General features: G+C 44.7%; 1 protein-coding gene and 2 long non-coding RNA genes across 3 annotated transcripts in view; 2 read left to right on the top strand and 1 right to left on the bottom strand.

Moving 5' to 3' along the window:
- LOC310753143 overlaps positions 1–22,611 on the top strand; it is a 254,263-nt gene that overhangs the window by 26,778 nt on the left and 204,874 nt on the right. The window lies entirely within an intron of this gene.
- On the top strand, positions 6,133–12,906 carry LOC310753121. Its single transcript, XR_014543203.1, has 3 exons — positions 6,133–6,218; positions 12,327–12,420; positions 12,829–12,906. It is a non-coding gene; the product is annotated as an uncharacterized lncRNA (long non-coding RNA).
- CHRNA6 (cholinergic receptor nicotinic alpha 6 subunit) lies at positions 6,217–21,101 on the bottom strand. Its single transcript, XM_083593598.1, has 6 exons — positions 20,676–21,101; positions 16,591–16,730; positions 14,659–14,703; positions 13,180–13,289; positions 12,064–13,051; positions 6,217–6,375 (listed from the first exon to the last, which is right to left on the bottom strand). Exons 1-6 carry the CDS (start codon positions 20,752–20,754, stop codon positions 6,253–6,255), a joined length of 1,485 nt encoding a protein of 494 aa, XP_083449724.1. The 5' UTR covers positions 20,755–21,101; the 3' UTR covers positions 6,217–6,252.

A 22,611-nucleotide genomic window follows, 5' to 3' on the forward strand; every position in this document is an offset into this window, starting at 1 on the left:
GCCATCCCAGTTTCTAATTTGATCCTGGAATGTCCCGTTTTTCCTTAGGATGCCCCTGTTCCCATTGGAGAAATGTTGGAGGGTATGGCATCCAGGTCCACATACAGGAATTTTACAGTACAAAAGACCAAAGATTGGAGTAGAACTTGTCTAGTGTGCTCAGTTTATAATTAAAACGCCCCATCCATGTTTTTTAAATTTTATTTTTAAAAGGAAACAAGTGCCAAGTACCCACCAAGCTATTCTGAGACCAAAAATGAAATTTGACACAAATCGTGCATGCAGCATGCAAGCCTTGAGGTTCGCAGCATTGCCCCATCTGGTAAAGAGCATATATACTGGGGCGAAATAGTCCACTAAGGAAATTGCTATCCGCTCTGTGTTCACTCTGCACCCCCTAGGCTCAACCCTAGCGCAGGAAGTAAAAAGTAAAATGTCACAACGTGCTAGAAAACCTATTTGTCCTGTATGTGAGCAGCTTTGGATGCTAGATTGTTGTCGCAGGCAAGAACCGTGCACGGGTGTAAACATAATGAATAAAAGCAATAATGACTCATGAGACGGAGAGTGTTGTTTTTGTGTGTCGACAAAGAACTGGTGGTGGTGGTGAAACTTAGCAGTGGGGAAAGGCTGCGGCTGAGTTCTAAAAATAGGTAGAAAGGACATTCCAAGGCAGCCAACTGCTCAGGGCTTATTTTCATATAATTCTTTCCCCCTCTGTCCTTGTGGAGCATCATCATGAGCAGAGTGTGACATTGCCACTTGCCCCACATATGGCTAGTCCCAGGTGCATGGCTGCTCTCCAGACCATCTTTGCTATTCTCTTTTGATATCTAATGTTCAATTTCAGATGCCGCCTCTGATTTCACAGTGCTTAGAAGAAACTGTGTGCAGAATCCTGGATGAAATAAATGCACATCCCGCTTTTCTTTGCGTTATAATAAGCAAAGGGGCCTATATTTTGTGAAATAACTGTTAGCTGTGAAACAACAACACCCCACACAGTAACATGAAGCATAATAGGCAACAGCAGCAGGGTAAATAAAACATGGGAGCCATCAGTCAGGATGTTGCATTGCTGTTGTTGTTGTTTAGTCGTTTAGTCGTGTCCGACTTTTCATGACCCCATGGACCAGAGCACGCCAGGCACTCCTGTCTTCCACTGCCTCCCACAGTTTGGTCAAACTCATGCTGGTAGCTTCAAAAACACTGTCCAGCCATCTCGTCCTCTGTCGTTCCCTTCTCCTTGTGCCCTCCATCTTTTCCAGCATCAGGGACTTTTCCAGGGAGTCTTCTCTTTTCATGAGGTGGCCAAAGTATTGGAGCCTCAGCTTCAGGATCTGTCCTTCCAGTGAGCACTACCCATACACAAAAGTGTGAACCCTACATTCCAGTAGTCAGGTCCTCAGTGGTGTCAACCAATCTTCTCCAACCTCGTGCACCTCTCTCCCAGCATGGCCAAAGTTCAGGGCTAATGGGAATTGTAGTCTTAAACATCTGGAGGGTTTCAGGTAGAGGGAAACTTAGGTAGGTGGGCACATGAAACTCCACTGAGATAAATTTAAGGACCTTAAGCTACATTAGTAAAAAAACTTGAGCAGTGCAGGGTTAACTCAAAACAGCCTCTCTGAAATAGCAAAATGGTGTGAAATTCTTCCACAGCATCTTAATTTAATTAAGTCAAATCTCTAAGCAATCAGCAGTGATTTAATTAAAAAGCTGGGCCTGATTAACCAATGATTTGATCTAATTTTATGGTCACGAGACTTGAGATATATTTTTAAGATCATCCATCTTGTGGAATTTCCTCAACAAATCTAAAACTTACAGCAGTTTGACACCTCAGATTGCACACAGTCACTCCTAAAAGAGACAATAGTCTTATGCTTCTGCCTGCTTAAAGTTCATAAAATGAACCTGCTAGATGTGTAGCACAGATTACACACCTACTGTATGTCAGTGAATAAACAGAAGGCCCCACAGTATCTCGGTTATTGCAGTGATTAAGATCCAAGCTTATATCTATGGCCTTCAGAATTCCAGACCTACCGTTCCTCTTCTGCAAAGGGCATCACAAGCCTACAGCTTTAAACTAGGAGCTACATTTAGATTGGCACGATACACTTAGCCACAGCTTCTTCCAAAGAAGCCTGGGAATTATGGGCTCCATCTACACACAGTGTGATAGAAACCTGAGGTGGGAGAATGGACCTCACCACATCATAATGTAGGTGAGGGAAACCACATTTTTGAAAATTTCTCCTTAAGAAAAATTTGCTTCCAGCAAAAATAAGTAGCACAGCAGGGGGAGAGAGCTAGGCTGGACACATTCACCCATCGGTGTTAATTAGCTACTTAATGTAATATATGTGGAAGGGCATTCAGAAATAGTGTCTCCTGCATGCAGTTCGCTGTGGTACAGTCATTCTACCACCTCATAGATCGTTGAGGGTGAGACAGGCACCCCAGGATCCCTAATAGATCATCTTCAGCACCCTCACCAACCTATAATTCCCAGGATTCTTTGGAAGAAACCGTAACTCAGTGATGAAAAGCAATATAAAACTGTCATTTTGATAGGGTCAAAGTAAGCAGGAATCTGGCTATATTTTTTATATATTGAAAGGCCAATTTATCTGGGGAGTTTAAATGGAATATCACTAAATTATACAGTCATACCTCGGGATAAATACGCTTCAGGTTGAGCGCATTCGGGTTGCGCTCTGCGGTGACCTGGAAGTAACGGAGGTGTTACTTCCGGGTTTCGCCGCTCGCGCATGCGCAGATGCTCAAAATGACGTCACGAGCATGCGCAGAAGTGGTGAAACGCAACCCGCGCACGCCGCGTCTTACGTTATGTTCAGGATGTGAACGGGGCTCCGGAACGGATCCTGTTCGCATCCTGATGTACCACTGTACTCCAGATTTATAACCAGGGAGTTTCCATGGGGGGGAAAAAGCCATATAGAGTGGGTATCACCCATCCTATTATCTGACACAATATAGTTTTTCTGATTGAACCAGCAAAACACTGGCTGATTATGAACTAAGGAAAAGGTATCACTCCAGCCCAACTGTGCATAATCCTATAACATCCTTCCCTAACCTGGTGCCCTCCAGATATTTTGGACTACAACTTCCATCAGCCCCAGCAAGCATGGCCTTTTGGGTGCGAATCTCAGCCATGCTTGCATTTTTTAAAAAGTGGTTAGTGTGAATGCGTTCCTAGAATTTTAAAGCAGAAAACGGCACAGCTATTTTAAATAACGTGAATACGTAATAAACTGCTTTTAATTTTTTTATTTGAAGCTACTTAAATATGTGACATATTGTAGAAAAATACAAACATATTCCAAACAAAACAACAAACACCAAGAATGAGGAAATCATGAAAGTCAGAACTGCATCGGTCACCATAAACTCAGCACATTGTTAGGCACGTGTAAAACTATTCGTTATCATATCTAAGTCTGTGCTGGATTGCAGCCACTGTGTGTGTAATATATAGAGAGATGCCTATTGCGTGCTTAATATATTTCAGGTTTCTCCCGCATAAGCAAGTAATGGTACTAGTGTCATTTTAACTACACTGGAAGAATAAGCAGAGTGTAGGATGCAAACCACAACATTGTTCCCTGTCTATACTCCTTATCAGTCCCCGACACTGGTCTAGCGCAACCATCGTGGGACTTCAGGCATGCACAAGCTACTTCATGTTTTTTCTGGCCCCCACAAGATCTGCCAGCTAAAGGTAAAGGGTAAAGGGACCCCTGACCATTAGGTCCAGTCGCAGACAACTCTGGGGTTGCGGCGCTCATCTCGCTTTATTGGCTGAGGGAGCCGGTGTACAGCTTCCGGGTCATGTGGCCAGCATGACCAAGCCGCTTCTGGCAAACCAGAGCAGTGCACGGAAGTGCCGTTTACCTTCCCGCAGGAGTGGTACCTATTTATCTACTTGCACTTTGATGTGCTTTTGAACTGCTAGGTTGGCAGAAGCAGGGACCGAGCAACAGGAGCTCACCCCGTTGTGGGGATTCAAACCGCCAACCTTCTGATTGGCAAGCCGTAGGCTCTGCGGTTTAACCCGCAGTGTCACCTGCGTCCCTCTCTGCCAGTTAAGTTAGGTACAAAATAATGACTCAGGGTGGTAGGTGGGGACAGTGGCCATTGCAGACCTACAGGATGATTCTGTTACCTACAGTACCCCATGAGAGGGATAGCCTTCCTATATAATGTATGGAATTGACATCTGAGTTACTACACACCAGATAACAACCATTGTTCTTTCTTTCTTTCGCAAGGTGGGGTGGGATGGGGGAGGCAGGGGACACCTTTTTGCTGTTGCTATTTTTTTAAAAATGGGAGTTTCTAAAAAGTTATCAGCCTACTGCAAATCACTCCCATTCTGCCAGTAGATCCTAATCTACTTTCTGTCTAGTCCTGCTGTACAACATCCTCATGCATATTCCCCAAGGATATAGAATAAAGATAGGTCCCTATAGGTGAATCTAGCCATTGACCAAGCTAATGTGGGGCTGCTTTCCCACAGACATATATACCGTACATGTAGGGGCAGCCATCTTTTGTTTGCATGCTAAGAGTCGGAAATGATCAATGGTGTTTCCTTTGCGGGAGCTGAGAGTTGCAGATGTTCTTGTAATGGACAGTCTACCTGTTCTGCTTGTGTGTTGCTGGTGGGAATATAAACTGGCTTGAATTTGGGCACACAAAGAGTAAGTGAGCTGTGATTTGCAACCATTGGCTGATGATGAAGGAGCCTTGAGCTGTGCTGCTCTTTGGGCTTGTAGGACTAGTGGTTCTGCCGATTGCTTTAGGAGTCTACTTCCTTCCAACACACTCTCTTTGCATGTTTGCAAATTGGCAGGCTTCTGTAAGTCTTCAGGGCTCTCTTCCCATCAGCAGGAAATTGACTTCATTTTAAAAAACCCCAACCAAACCCACCTCTTGGAACTTCCTAATGCTTGGAGAACTGGAATGAGCCTCCCCCCTTTCCCCCATATGATATAATGAGTATTCAGAAAATATTGGCAAGAGTAATAAATTAGTAAGTTAAGATTCCTTCTGTATATCAAGCTTAACCATAACAAAAAGGAGCACATGGACATACATTTAAGGGAAAGCTCATAAACAGACGTGACTGGTTTTTGCTCCGTGGTTATAATTCGCCTCCGAGGAATCATGCCATTAGTGCGTCTCAGAATCCTGTTAGGCCAGTCAGAAGCATTTTGCAATGTTTACAACCACAGAAGAACGTGATTCCAAAACAGTCAACAGTCACAAACAATTAATATTGTGTGGGTAGCTTCCTTAGGCTGACTAGCACACTTTATTTTATTTTGTTAGGACTCCTCCATATTTCCTCTTGTCCCACTGCTTTCCCCTGGGGCAGGGAAACTGCTCTTTAGCGCTCAATCAGAGCAAACGGCAATTTGGGTTTTCTCCAGATTGCCATTTGTTCCAATCTATCACTAAAGGGCAGTTCTTCCTTTGGAAAGGAGGGGGTCAACTGGCACAAGCGGAAGTGCAGATGAGCTCTCATGGAGGATGGATGACACATCTCCAATGGATTCTCCAATGGATTTTGAAAAATGCCTGCAAATGTGGAAATAGGATGGCTGGGAACATTTTCTCCTAATCATATAGCCATGCTTGCTCAAGCTGGTTCTTGTTTGGCTCACCTTGAACTAGTTTCTTCAAAGAAACAATGCACCAAGAGCCTACAAATGAGCCACTTAAAAAAAATTCTAATCTACTTTTTATTAGAGATGAGAATGAGGCATGTTGCCTAATTACATTGTGTGGACCAGCTCTGTCCAATAATTTTCAAACAGGGTTCCCTGGAAGCTTACCAGGAACCGTTCGTTCCTAGTGTAGAAGCAATGTGCGGCCATAGTGGAGCAGTTGATGTGCTCCAGAACATACTTGTTTACCAGTGGAGAATGCTGAGCTGGCCAATAAGCCCACTCAGTGCTCAATGGGTATGAATGAGCTGCACACTCTAGAATCATTTACAACAAGTCAGGGTTCCATAGCAGATGTGCAAAGGTTCCTCAATGAGCAAGCCAATGTGGACAAGGTTCCCTGAGGGTGGAAAATGCGAAAGCCAATAGAAATAAAGAAGAAAACATTGCTCTTTTGACCTGAGGTGAAAGCAGACATTCTACTGCAGGAGGACAACTTGAATATAAAACTGAAAGGTACACGTAGAGCAAAACTTGAACAGTCAGTGAATTATGTGTCTGCTATCAGGGGCTGTAGGAATAATCCAGCAGTCCCAAATACACAGAGAATTATGAACACCCACAGGAACACTCTGTCAATTACCATGGCAACGTATTTCCAGTCATCTTCCACCTGTAAACACACAAGAAGACATATCATATTTAATGTGCCAGGTTTAGACACAATTCAGCTTTCCCCAGGTAATAAAACATTATCAGTTTGAGGTTCTGCTGAAAGAAGTGTTTTGCCCATTCAATTGTGACATTTTCCAGCTTTTGTCTTGTGAAGATGCGCATGAAACTGGAGCATTGTGAAGCGTTGACATGTCCTAGTATCACTGAATTCTAGAAGCTTAGCTGAAACCATGCTGACTTCAGGACCAATGCTATGCCCATTTTGGAATAATTGTATTAGGAAACTTTCTTTAAGGAAAGCATCAGACATCTTCCATCTTTAGTTGTTTTAGACCAGCAGAGAGAAAGTGTGCATGATTTAGAGGTCCAAACAAAGCTGAACAGCAATGTCCTTTTCAGGAAGCCTTCCCCAACCTGGTGCCTTCCAGATGTTTTGGACTACAACTTTCCTCAACCCCAGCTGACACAGCTGTGGCTGATGGGAACAAGTAACCCCAAAACATCTGGAGAGCCCCACATTGGCAAAGGGTTTATTAGAGGATTGTGAACTATGTTTTGGAGCCCTGGACTTATACATAAATGACATTCTCTTTAAACCTGATTGCCACTAGTTTTACTGGAGAGCCCCTTGGATGAAGAATGCTAAATACACACAAAACCAGTCCCCCAGGACCTTCAAGAATAATTAATTTATTGTGGCATCAGCTTGACAACTGAGTGAGATATGGCTGACTAAAACCTCCTGCTTTCATGCTTCCTGCCAGGTCCACTCAGACCCACACTCATGTTTGGTAATGACAACTGGGAATACAGATGAAATCACTCAAAGGTCCATGTTTGTGTTGGAACTTGCGTTCGGCCAAGCTATTCCTCCGGCCAAGCCCTCCAACAGTGATTAACGACCTGAACCTTTGATGAGGCTCCAGGAACGTTAGCATTACGCAGAGTATACAAGCAGCATGCGGAAGACGAGAAATATGAGCTACATTGCTAAGAGTTTTATTTCTAACTATGCAGACAGAAATAAAACATGCATCCTCTCTCTGTGAAAGTAGAGAGGCAACTGGAACAAAGAAACAGGAAACCAGTAATATCAACATCCGTCTCCCGTGAGACTTCCAACAGTCTGGAATCTCTGGAATGTAAAAAGAGTCTTGTGACTCCAAGCACTGCACAGTGGCACAAACAGAAACCTAACATCCTCCCCCTTTCTGTGAACACCACCGGGCAGTGTGTCAGTACAAACTCAGTACAAACCCAGTTTCTGTACATAGGTACAGTGTTGATCCCTTGGAACAACTTTGGACAATAAATCAGCAGGAATTTCAGGCCTCCATTTGGTCATAAAATGTCTGCCTGTTATCTTGTTCCCAGGGCTACCAGTAATGTCAGTTTCCCTCTTCCAGGAAGTACAGCTACTGTTCCGTTTTATTACAGTGCACTCTTCAAAGAGCTCAGTGGAAAGAGCAAGATGGAAGATGGCCATCCTCTCTCTGCATTAGGAAGCTTTCCAGTAATTCCACTACAGGCAAAGACCCCAAACTGGCTGGGACCCTACACTGTAGCTTACTTAGCATAATGGTTAATCCAGGCTTGGCCCCAAAGCTCCAGTTCAACCCTATGTTTGTCTTTTGGCTCCCTTTCAAGACAGCTCCTTTGTTCCCTTGCATCAGCACAGCTCTACAGAATTCAATAGGGCTACATTGATTGACCACCACCCTGGGACGAGGGCCTCCATTTCTGTAGAACTTCTAAGTGCATATTCAGTGTCTTCATGCCAAAGAAAATGATACCCTGCTAAGCATGAAATATTTATCCATTTAAATACGCAAACCTATTAGCATAATTGCTGAGTCCCATTTTTAAAAGCTGTTGCTCCCATTTGTTTACTTACAGAGATGGCCCCACAAAACAGTGTTATTTAACTAGCAGCAAAATCTCCACACAATGATAAGAAGGAGTTTTGCTGGTTGCTGCTTATCACTAGCTGCCCATCTTCACACCTGATCCTTTGCTTCCAGGATGGCCAGTGTATAGGGATTGGCAATGCCAGAGACCTGCTGAAACCCATTCCTAGCAGTGGTTGACTGCTTAATCCCAGAGCTTCCTAGACCTGCTACTCCACCTTCTTGCTGCTTCTGCTTGTTCACCTGCCCACTCAAAGTGAGCAAGCAGTGAGAGGATAGAGGAGGAGGAGGAGGAGCTGCTGCAAGCTTTTTCCTTTCCCTCCGGAAAGTGGTACAAACTGGGCCTAGAGGGAGAGGTGAGTGACTGGGCAGTGGAAAGAGTGCCAAGGAAGTGGAGAGCTCCCAAGGAGGGAATTTACTGAGGACACTTTGCCCAAGGACCCCTAAAACCTGAAATGGGCACTTCTTCTAGACCTGCTAAACACTAGTCTTTCGCCCCTGTCATTAGTAGTGGGTTTGTGGATTGCTAGACATACAAATAGGTATGAGATGAAGCTGGAGATTGGTACAATGGTTCCTGATATCAAAAAGGCACTGTTTTTTTCACCTCAAGCCTGGCAAAGTGGCATTATCCCAGTATGCAGGTAACTACATACTGGGGCAAAATGTTGCAAGCTTGCCAAACGCAGTCAATGGACAGTGCCTCTCGTGCTAGCACTGGAAGAGTGGTGCAGGAGGAGTAGGTGAGCCGACGGTGAGTCATGCGACTATTTAATAAGACTATTTAATAATTTGTTAATAGTTATGCCCATATGGAACAGGGAAGAGGCAGAGGGACAGATCCAGAGTGTCTGGGGCAACCTGGTCAGATGGGTGGGGTATAAATAATAAAATGATGTTGATGGAATAGGACGTCCCTATTTTCATCAGAGAAATATTGGAGGTTATGAGGCAGGTCTGGGAAAAGACTAATATTTGAACCCTTGGAGAACTGTTGCCAGTCAACAAAGATAACATTGACCTAGACAGGGATCAGCAAACTTTTTCGGCAGGGGCCTGGTCCACTGTCCATCAGACCTTGTGGGGGGCCGCACTATATTTTGAAAAGGAAAAAAAAGAAAAAAAAGAACGAATTCCTATGCCCCACAAATAACCCAGAGATGCATTTTAAATAAAAGGACACATTCTACTCTTGTATAAACACACTGATTCCCAGACTGTCCACGGGCCAGATTTAGAAGGTGATTGGGCTGGATCCGGCCCCCGGGCCTTAGTTTGCCTACCCATGACCTAGTCCTAGATGGACTAATGGCCTGACTTGGTATTGTTCCCAGGATATTCTCTCTCTCTCTCTCTCTCTCTCTCTCTCTCTCTCTCTCTCTCTCTCAACAGATCCTTCAATACAGTACAACAGGGGTTTAAAACCAGAGAGAGACTATTGTGGGTACCACATACATGCTGCAATCAAGCACACAACACAGCCTATTCTATTGACACTAACAGAATGCTTCTTCAACCTAATTTCAGTGGGGAGAGGGGGCCCTGTGTTAGGGAGATCCCAAGAGCCCTGAGGACCAGAGAGCCCAGGGCTGAAGGCTGAAGGAAAAGGGAACATGTTCGCACTTGCATTAGATGCTTTTTCCTTTCTAAAATGGAAAAGCTTTCCTGGTATGGATAACCATTGCAGTGCTGCCCACATAAAATCACAGGCTTGTTCCCTGAGGTGCAGTCTTCATTTCTGTTGAAACCGTAGGGAGCTTTCTTCCCTCAACAGCTCCCATAGTAATTACATTATTTACATTACAACAGCTGTTCAAGGATCCTACTGAGATTAACATCCCCGTTGTGCTGCCACGTTCTCAGAAAGACGCCAAACGCCAAAATGCTTCTAGCCTAAGTACACAAGACAGATGGGATCTGGGAAAGGTGGGAGATGGAAGCACCTTCATATTATAGCAAGCGCTCTGAGGTAAAATAAATGGTGGCAGCAGTTCTTAGACACTGGAAGACTACTGTTATGACATGAGCCTGGAAATCAGCGACAGCCAGGACTCTGAGGAAGAAGGGGAAGGGCTGTAGTTCAGTCACGGCAAGTCCGCTTGTCATACAGAAGGTCCCAGGGTCAACCCACAGCATGAACAGGTAGCACACCCTCCAAGTGTCCTTATTTTCCAGGGACAGTCCTAGATTTACAGAAGCTATCCTGGTTTCTGATTTGATCCTGGAATGTCCCGCTTTCCCTTGGGGCATCCCTATTTTCATTGGAGAAATGTTGGAGGGTATTGAGTTAAGTGAGTCCCAAGCCAAGGAGATAAGTAACTATACAACCTTTAGAAGACATCTGAAGGCAGCCGTGTAGAGGGAAGCTTTTTGTAATGTTTAATGTTTTATTATGTCTTTATGTATGTTGGAAGCCGTCCAGAGTGTCTGGGGCAACCTGGTCAGATGGGTGGGGTATTGATGATGATGATGATGATGATGATGATGATGACAACAATAATGGAACAGGACGTCCCTATTTTCATCAGAGAAATGTTGGAGGTTATGAGGTAGGTCTGGGAAAAGACTCATATCTGAACCCTTGGAGAATTGCTACCAGTCAACATAGATAATACTGACCTAGATGGACCAATGGCCTGTTCCCAGGATTCTCTCTCTCTCTCTCTCTCTCTCTCTCTCTCTCTCTCTGTGTGTGTGTGTGTGTACAGCCTCCATCAGCTTTATTTAAGTGCCTCTGCTAACAGGCATTAGCCAGCTTCCCATGTTCCTAAGAATCAACTGGATCAGGTACACCACTGGTGCAAACTGTGGAGGTGCTCTAAATTCAGGACTAGGCCCCGGCACCAAGCCAGAATCTGTCAGTCAGGTGCCCCTTGGACCAGGGGCCCCTGATCAAAAATCCCCAGAGACATCACCCCTTAAGCCTCATTCCGCTGAGGAACCACCCTTTCTGCTGACATCGGTGCCTGCTCGCCAGTGTGACACTGGGCATGTACCCATTTAGCAATGCTTCCCCTCTCTTCTGGAGTTCTACAGAGCTACACTGGAGTTCAGAAGGAGCTGCTTTTCATTTCAGGGAGTGTCACTGTTTGTTCTGGGAAAAGGCCTTCACCATTTTCCTTACTGACACCCTGAGAACTTACATGGCACCAGGGCTAGCACCAACCAAGGTCTTGAGCCTTCTGCCATTGCTTGTGTTATGCACCAAATTTATTGATGATGATGATGATGATGATGATGATAACAATAATAATTTATTTATACACCACCCATCTGGGTGGCTCCCAACAGAATATTAAAAACGCAATAAAATATCAAACATTAAAAACTTCTCTAAACAGGGCTGCCTTCAGATGTCTTCTAAAAGTCAGATAGTTGTTTATTTCCTTGACATCTGATGGGAGGGCATTCCACAGGGCGGGCGCCACTACTGAGAAGGCCCTCTGCCTGGTTCCCTGTAACCTCACTTCTCGCAGTGAGGGAACCACCAGAAGGCCCTCAGAGCTGGACTTCAATGTTCGGGCTGAACGATGGGGGTGGAGATGCTCCTTCAGGTATACTGAGGACTTTTGAGGACTTTTGACCAATACCAGGTGCTGCCCAGCTGTTGTTGGACTATAACTCCCATCAGACACAGCCACCCTGGCTGATGGTCAAGCATGATGGAAGTTATAGTTATAGCAACAGCTGGAGGGCACTGTGTTGGGGAAGACTGACCTCTATAACTCAGCTGCTGGTTCTCAGATACAAATTCATTCTCAAGACACCAGAACGCTTACCTCTTTGGTCTCATTCTGACTCCTCATGTTTTCTGCGATGAACTGGACACTGCTAATTACTTCTTTGACCTCAGGGGAGTATTCTGCTTGCTCAGACCCCCATTTAGCCGACTGGTGGCTTGGTCTCCTTTTCTTACCCGTGGACGGTTCGCTGGGTTTGTCGCAGTGGCAGCATCTGTGCTCGCCGTAGACTTTCGCTTCCCCTGGGTCATCGGCCTTTTGCTTGCTGGATTTAGCGGCACCATTTTTCTTGGTTTTCTTAGGCTGGGCTTCGATGTGTTTCTGGACAGGTCTCTTCATCATCAGGACTTTGGGCAGGAGACGGAGGAAAACGGTTTTCACCCACTTGGGCATCGTGTGAGTCATCGGAGTCCTGTAGTGGATGTTCAGTACAAAGACCGTGACAACGATAGAGAGAGTCACAAATATCATGGTGAACAGCAGGTATTCTCCTACCAGAGGGATTACCAGAGAGGTAGAGGGGATTGTTTCTGTGATTACCAACAGGAACACGGTCAAAGAAAGTAGGACAGAGATGCAAAGGGTCACTTTCTCTCCACAGTCAGATGGAAGGTAGAAAACCAGTACAGTCAGGAATGAAATGAATAGGCAGGGGATGATCAGATTAATGGTGTAGAACATGGGCAGCCTTCGGATATAAAACGAGTAGGTGATGTCGGTGTAGATCTCCTCACAGCAGTTGTACTTGATATCGTGTTTATAGCCAGAAGCATCAACTATTTCCCATTCGTTATTCTCCCAAAGGTCGTTCATATCCACTTTGGAGCCAACAATTAGAAGGTCAATTTTAGCTTTGTCGTAAGTCCACGACCCAAATTTCAGGGAGCAGTTTTGGTGATCGAAGGGGAAGAAAGTAATATCCATGGGGCAGGAGCTTTTAAAGATGGCGGGTGGCGTCCATGTGATGGTACCATCATATTTGAGAAGAGCTTTGGTCCGCCCTTCGACCTGGAAATCTCCAACGGCACTGGAAATGCAAACACAAGGCAGCCTTAAGTTGTACCATGCAATATTAATACAGAAGGATTTGGTTTGGTTTTGATTATATATATATTTTTTAAAAGCTGTAAAATGATGAGGAACTAGAGTTCATACTTGTTGTATAACACAATATCAGGTTTCCATATTTTATCCGCTGGCACACGGATAAACTCAATCCCTTCGTATTCTATTGGATTCCACCGCAGTTTGTAGTCGTTCCAAATCTAAAAGAGAGAAAAAACTAGCTTTTGGATCCTAGAAAATTCACCCTTCACCTGCAGCTTGATTTTCAGGGCTTTTGTAGATATTTCTTCCTTCACCCAAAGCCTCTTTGTTTAGCAAGAGTGGATTTTGGGCATGCTGGCTATGTTTGAGATTGGATTTTGGGCATGCTGGCTATGTTTGAGATTGGATTTTGGGCATGCTGGCTATGTTTGAGATTGGATTTTGGGCATGATGGCTATGTCTGAGATTGGATTTTAGGCATGCTGGCTATATCTGAGATTGGATTTTGGGCATGTTGGCTATGTTTGAGATTGGATTTTGGGCATGATGGCTATGTTTGAGATTGGATTTTGGGCATGTTGGCTATGTTTGAGATTGGATTTTGGGCATGATGGCTATGTTTGAGATTGGATTTTGGGCATGATGGCTATGTTCTACCTCCACTGTCTCTGAATGCCATTTGCCGGGAATCACAGGTGGGCTAAGTGCTGCTGCACTTAGGTCCTGCTTTTGGTATCCCCACAGGCATCTGGTTGGCCACTTTGAGAACAAGATGCTGGACTTGATGAGCTAGTGGCCTGATGCAGCAAGCTCTTCTGCTCAAACACCACTTGAACATGAATGTCACTGTGTTGCCTTAGACAACAGTGTTAGACATCCAGACAGAGGGCCTTCCTGGCAGTGGCGCCCACCCTGTGGAACACGCACCCATCAGATGTCAAGGAAATAAACAACTATCAGACTTTTAGAAGACATCTGAAGGCAACCCTGTTTAGGGAAGTTTTTAATGTTTGAAGTTTTATCGTATTTTTAATATTCTGTTGAGAGCCGCCCAAAGTGGCTGGGGAAACCCAGCCAGATGGGTGGGGTGTAAACAATAAATTATATTATTATTGTTATGAAGATATAATAGAATAACTTCATATATTTTTATTTAGTTTTATTCTATTTTAATAATTTATATACCACTTTATACCATAGTGTCTAAGCAGTATACAACAAGGATATACCATACATAATAAAATCAGTTAATAATAATAATAATAATAATAATAATAATAATAATAATTTATTTGATTAATATACAGCTCTTTATCATAAGAACTCACAGACTGTATTTCAAATTTTTGTAACTCATACTGGGACCCTTGGGTGTAGGACAGATAATAAACCAAAATAATAGTGATAATAATAAACACCACAGTAATCCATGAGTGGTAATACTATGGGTGTTGTGACAGCAAGATCCCCCCCTCACAATAGATTCCTGCTTCCTCATCCCAGGAACTGTTTTGGAGCCATCCCAACCATAACTTTGAAGCCCAGCACTATTGTGAAATACACCCTGGCGCACAAATATCCACTTACATGTCGCAGCCATAGATTGGTTTCCATAATCTGATTGACTTCATCCTAGAGACAGAAGAGGGCAAATGATTTACTCCTACAGTTGTGTCATGGGGCTGCTTCACACAGTCTCTTAGGGTGCAGACGCAGGTATGGGAAGCAATCTCAGAGGCTTCCATGGGCCCTCCTGATTGCAGGCAGGAGAGATCAGGCACATTTGTGGAGGGTAGGTCTATTATCAAGAAGAGGAGTTTGGACTTGATACCCCACCTTTCACTCCCCTTAAGGAGTCTCAAAGTGGCTAACATTCTCCTTTCCCTTCCTCCCCCACAACAAACACTCTGTTAGGTGAGTGAGGCTGAGAGACTTCATAGGAGTGTGACTAGCCCAAGGTCACCCAGCAGCTGCATGCAGAGGAGCGGGGAAGCCAACCCGGTTCACCAGATTATGAGTCCACCACTCTTAACCACTACACCATCATTAGCCATGCCATTTTCAGAGGCAATATATCTCTAAACTCTGGGTACCCACAAAGTTTTTCTGTTGCCTTCAGGTCATGCTTGGGAACTGGCAAAGGTATCTGGCTAGTTACTGTTGGATGCAGGATGCAGGACTAGGCAGACTTTTGGATTGATCCAGCAAGGCAGGTGTTATGCTCTTAACATGTATGATAACCTCCTCCTTTTCTATATCTGTCAAGATCCTGAGTCAGGTGTAGGTCAGCGATAAAAAAGATGGTGTCAGTGAAGTTAACTATTCAAAGAAAACAAAGGCAGTGCAGGCCTACTGATCCCATCAACTCTTCCCAGTAGGTCTTGCCCCCAATGAGGCAATTACGAGGGCTGAAGGTCCCTGACTTCCCACAGCTGCCTCTTCAGGGTCCGCCCCCCAGCAGTAATAGACTGCATATGCATGAAACCAATCTCTCTGCTCTTTTAGGCTTGCCATACAGTGGTACCTTGGGTTACATACGCTTCAGGTTACAGACGCTTCAGGTTACAGACTCCACTAACCCAGAAATAGTACCTCAGGTTAAGAACTTTGCTTCAGGATGAGAACAGAAATCGAGCAGCGGCGGTGCGGCAGCAGCAGGAGGCCCCATTAGCTAAAGTGGTGCTTCAGGTTAAGAACAGTTTCAGGTTAAGAACGGACCTCCGGAACGAATTAAGTACTTAACCCGAGGTACCACTGTATTTCAAAAAGTGAAAATCCGGACGCAAAAGTTGTCGAGCCTTTTTGGCAAAATTGCAAAAGGAAAAACAAAGACGTTTTTGAGCTATTTTTAAGGAAAAATCAGCAAAAACAACACTGCCAACATGGGTTGATATACGTCCAGATTTTCCCGGACATTTTCCCGATTTCCACCCGGACACTGCTTCCGACTGCGGTATTCCGGGTATGTCTGGGAAAATCTGGATGTATGGCAACCATACCTCTTTTTGTTTCCCTTGTGTGTTCTGGGAGACCAGGGAGTGGGAGGGGAACTGACCACAGCAGGAGGAGGAGATTCTCAGGATTTAGCAGCTGGCCTCATTTCTCCTGGCCCTCATCCTTCTCTCCAGGATGATTTTAATGATTTCTATGCAATTCTACACACACCAAGCGAAACTAAGCCACCCAAAGTGGCTGGGGAAACCTAGCCAGATGGGCGGGGTATAAATAAAAATAAATAATCTATTACTAAGCTATATTAATTTAAGCAAAATTTCTTTGGAATTCCCAAATCATGCTACAACTTTTTAGCACCCCTCATTTTTTAATGTTGAAAAATTCAACTGATCCATTGCACACATGGAGCACTTCGTGAACCACAAAGATGGGAATGGAGAAAATTCTCACACAAACTGAGCACTGCACATCCAGGGTTTTCATCTATGTGCTGGAGCCCCTGGGTAGGGGGTTTGGATTGCACAGCACCTAATTATCTGGCCAGCACTGCGCATTTAGCCTTACCACATTTGCAAGCTGTGTAATTGCCACTTCAAAATACACTGTAACTGGATCTGACACGTTTTCCACAGGTCTGATGTACTGGTTGTAACGGGAGAAGAGTTTGTGAAACAGCCTTTCTTCAGATTTGCATGCCAAGCCATCTAGGGAAGAAAAGGAAATAGCAGAAGGAAGAAGTCACTGAACACGGGGCAAGAAAGTGGAATAATAATAATAAAAGATAAGCCTCCAGACATTTGAATATTCATTCATACCCTTTAAAGGTTTTAATCACATCACAATACCAACTGCTGCATGCTGAATTAATGCCTGATAAGCCACTGAATTATTCTGCAGCAGAGAGATTTGGTCCTGGCGAGCACCTGTCTCTCACACACAAACACAACTGGATTCATGGCAACAGGGCTGGCCAAGGATTCTTACATGTGACAGTATCACGATCGATAACACTGGCAACACAATGGGCGTGGTTGGCTAAACTGTGGCCTGGGGTCAGGATCGGATTTAGGTTTGATGAGGCCCTAAGCTACTGAAGGTAATGGGGCCCTTTATATGTCCAGCTGTCCTTTCTCAACAACAAATTGTCACTGTTTTTGTGTGGAATACATGCTATATAGTAATTTATGGACGTAATAGGTATCTAAAGCCATTTGCACATAACAAAATATGTATTTTATCAAAGTAATTGATATAGAGGGACACAGGTGGCACTGTGGGTTAAACCACAGAGCCTAGGGCTTGCCGATCAGAAGGTCATCAGTTCAAATCCCCGCGATGGGGTGAGCTCCCGTTGCTCAGTCCCTGCTCCTGCCCACCTAGTAGTTTGAAAGCACGTCAAAGTGCAAGTAGATAAATAGGTACCGCTCCAGCAGGAAGGTAAACGGTGTTTCCGTGCGCTGCTCTGGTTTGCCAGAAGCGGCTTAGTCATGCTGACCACATGACCCAGAAGCTGTACGCCGGCTCCCTCAGCCAATAAAGCGAGATGAGTGCTGCAACCCCAGAGTCGGTCACAACTGGACCTAATGGTCAGGCGTCCCTTTACCTTTACTTTTAATTGATATAGAAATGAGCAAACCAGTGATATTTTAGGGAGCAGGCTAGCAGGCAGGGCCCATTACTTACATCATAGGAGCCTACACAACACAAAACACTGTTGCTCTATGTAGGTTTTATTTTATTTGTTTTTATCTTATATTTTGGAAATGTACATTCAGTTTTTTTCTTTAATTTTTTTGGGGGCTCCCAAGAGAGTGGGGCCCTAAGCTATAGCTTGTTTAGCTTATACGTAAATCTGGCACTGCCCGGGGTTCACACATGCCTATGGATTACTCAGAAGCGGTATCATCCGATGATGTTGCATGTTGGGTGGTTTCGTTTGTTTGGAGAGATGGTAGGCAAACTGTCCTGGATAGGTTTGCATTCCTTCTCATGGATCAGTGTCAGTCTGGGAGCACACATCGATCCAGTCTTATCCTTAAAGCCCTACATGCCTCAAGGCCTGTGTAACTGAAGGAACACCTCCTTCACTTGCAAATGGGAGAGCCAACTGCTCTACTGGCACTGGCTCCTGTGCTTTTATCAGGAATATTATTTATTGACCATTTGACATGTGAAGGGAGAAATACAAGCTGCAGAGGAATTACTGGGCTAGCCTGTACAAAATGACTTGGCCAAGCTAGGGCCATTAAGGAACAATACAGGGCCATTGAGAGCCATTGGCAATGCAAGAAAACTGCCCTTCCCCTTTGCCATGAAGTGTGAGCAGAGACTGGGGGTTTGGAAGGTTGCCAAGGTAACTGGGTGTGAGGTGACAGGAAATGAGAGTCTTGAGCAAGAGTTGTTGGGAGGAAGAAGAAGGAAGAAGGACTGGGATCCATCTTGGGCAGGCTGGCTGAAGGCTGGCTGGGAGAGATTCCTTGGACTCTATGGCTGCAGGGCTGTGTGGTACAAGTCCCTCTTGAAATGACCATGCTGTAAGATCCGGACTCCCTCCATGCAGACTGAAGGTGCAAATTGGTGAATAAATCATATTTCTTAAAGCTACGGCAGCCTCCGCCATGTCTCAGTTTTCCAAAGGACCACAGACCTTGAGTGAATGCCTGGAACCCCATGGGCTCTTGCCACTGTTTGGCAGAGAGAGAGAGGGGGAGGCACCCAACTTTTGCAACATTATTTATTTGGGAAACACCCACCCCACCTTTCCATTTAGGAAAAAAACAACCCCAAGAGGCAGCTATCATCATATTAGCAAGTGAGACTGTAACTTTATTCAGATGTTATATGAACGCATGGAGAGGGAGAGTAAGGATGTTTGTATCTGGCCTCTGTGTAAGTCCTTAGAAGGTCTGAAAGTGCTTCTGCACCTATAACTGTATGCATTGAAGTTAGGTGCCCATATAATGCTGCCTCACTGCCCCTCAGCATGTTAATACCATATCTGAAAAGGGTTAATGCCTATCTCCATGCTGAGAAAAGCTTCACCTGCTGGTTTCTGTACATTATGGTACTTTGGAAGACACAGGAGCAGGCCAAATATTTTGGGGCTCAATTGGCAAGTACAGTCATACCTCGGGTTGCGAACGTGACCCGTGCGGGAGGCGCGTTCGCAACCCGCAGCATTAGCAGCCTGAATCGCTGCGTCTGCACACACGCGTGATGCGAGTCGGCGCTTCTGCGCATGCGCGTGATGCCATTTGGTGCTTCTGCGCATGCGCGAGCACTGAAACTCGGAAGTAACCCATTCTGGTACTTCTGGGTTCAGCACGGTCCGCAACCTGAAAACGCACAACCCACAGCGTTCGTAACCCGAGGTATGACTGTATAGTCGGGGGAAGAAGCTGCTGTTAAAGGCAAACATTTTCTTGAGAGGGTGGTGAGAATGCTGACAACTCAACTTCTTGAGTCTCAGCCTCTGTAGCAAAAAAGAAAAAGAAAGTTTGGGAATTGCTGGCTAACAAGCGTGAGCTGTAAGTGGGTTTGCTGACATTTCAGTCTTGCTTTAAAAAAAACCAGTCTTGATCCTAAGTTTTCAACAGCAGCCTGACTTGATCAAATTAAGCAGGCAAAGTCTTTTCCATTACCCATTTCATTGCCAGGTTAATTTTTGTGCACACCGCTGTTTTTGTTAAAGGCAGAGAAGCAAGATCGGGCCACCCTAACTGTGAGAACGGCATTGATCTTCGTCTTAAATTCAGCCTCAAAAAGAGGGCCTTGCATGTTTTGGCAAGCATGACTCGACAACAGTTTGCGAAGAAACTGTGGCACTTTGGTATGAGAATCCGTCTGTTTTTCCCCCCTTGGTCCTTGTCCTCCCCTTTCTCTTGCCAGGTGGCCCCGATCCACAAAGTGCCATTTGCAGTCAGATGCCACGCAGCCTTGCTCAAAGGTAAGTTCTGCTGAGTTTAATAGGGTTTACTCTCAAGGAGGTGTGCATAGGCTTGCACCTCTCTAGCAGCAGCTTAGTGGTTAGAACATCTGGTTTGTGTGTAGAAGGTCAGGGTTCAACCCCTACCATCTTCCGGCAGTGTCCCCTGAGTGAAACCCTGGAGAGCAGCTGCCAGCCAGTGCTGGCAATACTGAACTAAATGAACAAATGATTAGATTCCTATGTTCAGTCTGTGTGGAAGAAACAGAGGCCAAGAATCCCTCACAAAACAAAACCACTTCGTCTTTTGAAATAGCCACTTGTGTTTGGTGTTTTGCGACAGGATCTCTGCCTAACCCTCACAGGGTTGTTGTGAAGATAAAAGAGTGTGTACCCCACCTTGAAGAAAAGATGGGGGTAGAAGTGTAACATTAAATAACAAATAAACAAACTTATTTCCAGATAGATACATCTCCCCCACTTCAATTAAACTAGATTATAGAATATAGAAACCTCATACTTTGCATTCATAAATACAGCTGCCTCTTTAACCAAGTATTTGGGTCACCTACCTAGCATTCCAAATAATAAAAAGCACGCATACAACAATCTTTTCTTTTGAGCTGGATTCAAAAGGATTAATCACCAGCATTATAAATGTCTAAAGAGAAATATAGGGCAGGCTGGGGGGTGAGGAGAGAGACACAAGATAAAAGCAACTTACCTTGAAGGAGGATGAATAACACGTTTGCCCACAGATAGAAAGTGAAATAAAGAAACCCCAAGCATTTCTGAGAAAGCATTGTCCGACGAGCACAGATGCTCTCTCCTCCAAGAGAGGAAAGAAAGAAAGAAGAAGATGATGGGGAGGTGAATAAGTCCCTCAGATCTTCAGTGCTGCAATAAGTAGTTCAGTTTAGCACCCCAAGCTGCAGCCATACACAGACGATGGTTTTAAATAAACGTGCCATCCTTAGAGAGGGAGGGAATAATCTTCCATAGAAGGAAGAGTTTTACTGCCTGCTCTTTAAGAGGAGACAACATTGACGGACATCAGGTGACTCCTCACATTTCACAAAAGTGTGTGTGTGTGTGTGTGTGAATGAGAGAGAGAGAGAGAGAGAGAGAGAGAGAGAGAGAGAGAGAGAGAGAGAGAGTGCACAGCAGAGACTGGCTGCATAGTGCAGAAGGCAGTTCCCAAGTACGGCTCGGAGACTTGTGCAGTGCTGCAGTGTTGATCTGACTCAGGAATCTACCTTTTAAAACTCCCCGGTGTTTCATTTTGGCTGCGGAGATATGGTGGGCAGTGTGTGGCTCAAACCAGGTTGCCAACTTTAGTGCTGGCTCAGTTTCCGTGCTGATGCAGATGTGGCAGGCAGAAATGGAAGCAAGGGTAGCTTTTCCCAACAGGGAGATTGAGGGGATGGAGAAAAGCTACACCTGCTTCCATTTCTGCCCATCATGTTTCTGATTTCATTCTGCTTTATGTATTTTATTTTTTTGTAATGGCTTTGGCTACTTTGTCAAATATTTGTACAATTCCTACACCTGCTTAATTTCTGCATACTGGGTGGGTGTTTTAAAAGGTGACAGCCATGCACCCAGCACCTTTGTGGGGGTCATCTATTTTTCATTTGTTATGTTGGTGCTGTTTTTATCATATTGTTAATATTTGGTCCGGTTCCCACCAATAATACCCTGGCTGGATGAGTTTCATGAGAGCTCAGTTGGTATAGCGGCTCAGAGCGGGAAGTCTCTCATTCAAAGGTCACTCCCATGACAAACTCAATGAATGGCTTTAGGCTGCATCTGTTTCCAGAAACTATGCATACAAATGATTGTGCATAGGTGGGGGGTTTGATGTTGTAGATGGTGACCCTCATGGTTCATCTCCGTAGGGAGGTCCACATTCCATATACAACCCAAACACAAGTGGTACATTGTACAGTTATTCACATGTGACCTTCAATGAACATACGGTCTCTCAGACCCTCCAAGTGTCCCTATTTTCCAGATTTTCCAGTTCCAGATTTACAGCAGCTGTCTTGGTTCCTTATTTGATCCCGGAATGTCCCACTTTTCCCTAGTATGTTCCGATTTCCATTGGAGAAATGTTGAAGGGTGTGGAGTTATCTGACCCCCAAGCTGTCTGAAGGCAACCCTATATAGGGAAGGGTTTTTTTTTAATGTTTTATTATGTTTTTATATATGTTGGAAGCTGTGCAGAGGTAACCCAGTAAGATCTGTGGGGTATAAATGGTAAAATTATCATTATGGAATGGGACATCCCTATTTTCATCAGAGAAGTGTTGGAGGGTTGGTCTCTGTGTACACTGTGAATAAATCAGCAGGTGTACACCTTTCCACAAAAGCACTTGTACATGTGCAGTAGAGACAGCTTGTGCCTTTGTTCAGTGTAGCATATGAACAAGCCCAGTGTCTGAAAAGAGAGTCTAGGCAGGAATGCACAGAGGAATGCCTATGAATAGACAGGTGTCCGCTTGTAGAATTGTTTTGAAAAAACTAACATGGAGAACATGGTGGGTGGGTGTAGGGGCAGAGCCCGTCACCACAACAGTGATGTCATCAGGGTAGGACTTTGGAGCAGGCACTTACTTAGCAGAATGAGTAGGCTTAGAGCCCAAATGCCCCAAGGGGTG

The sequence above is a fragment of the Podarcis filfolensis genome, assembly GCF_964270895.1.
Source record: "Podarcis filfolensis genome assembly, chromosome: 17".
Lineage (NCBI taxonomy): Eukaryota > Metazoa > Chordata > Lepidosauria > Squamata > Lacertidae > Podarcis > Podarcis filfolensis.

Excerpts from the sequence above, each read along its gene's own strand:
- CHRNA6 (XM_083593598.1), bottom strand. The coding sequence starts at position 20,754 with ATGCTTTCTCAGAAATGCTTGGGGTTTCTTTATTTCACTTTCTATCTG. Across the intron at positions 14,704-16,590 it reads TTACACAGCTTGCAAATGTG|GATGAAGTCAATCAGATTAT; the intron begins GTAAGGCTAAAT and ends TTCTGTCTCTAG. Across the intron at positions 13,052-13,179 it reads GATATTGTGTTATACAACAA|TGCCGTTGGAGATTTCCAGG; the intron begins GTATGAACTCTA and ends TTGCATTTCCAG.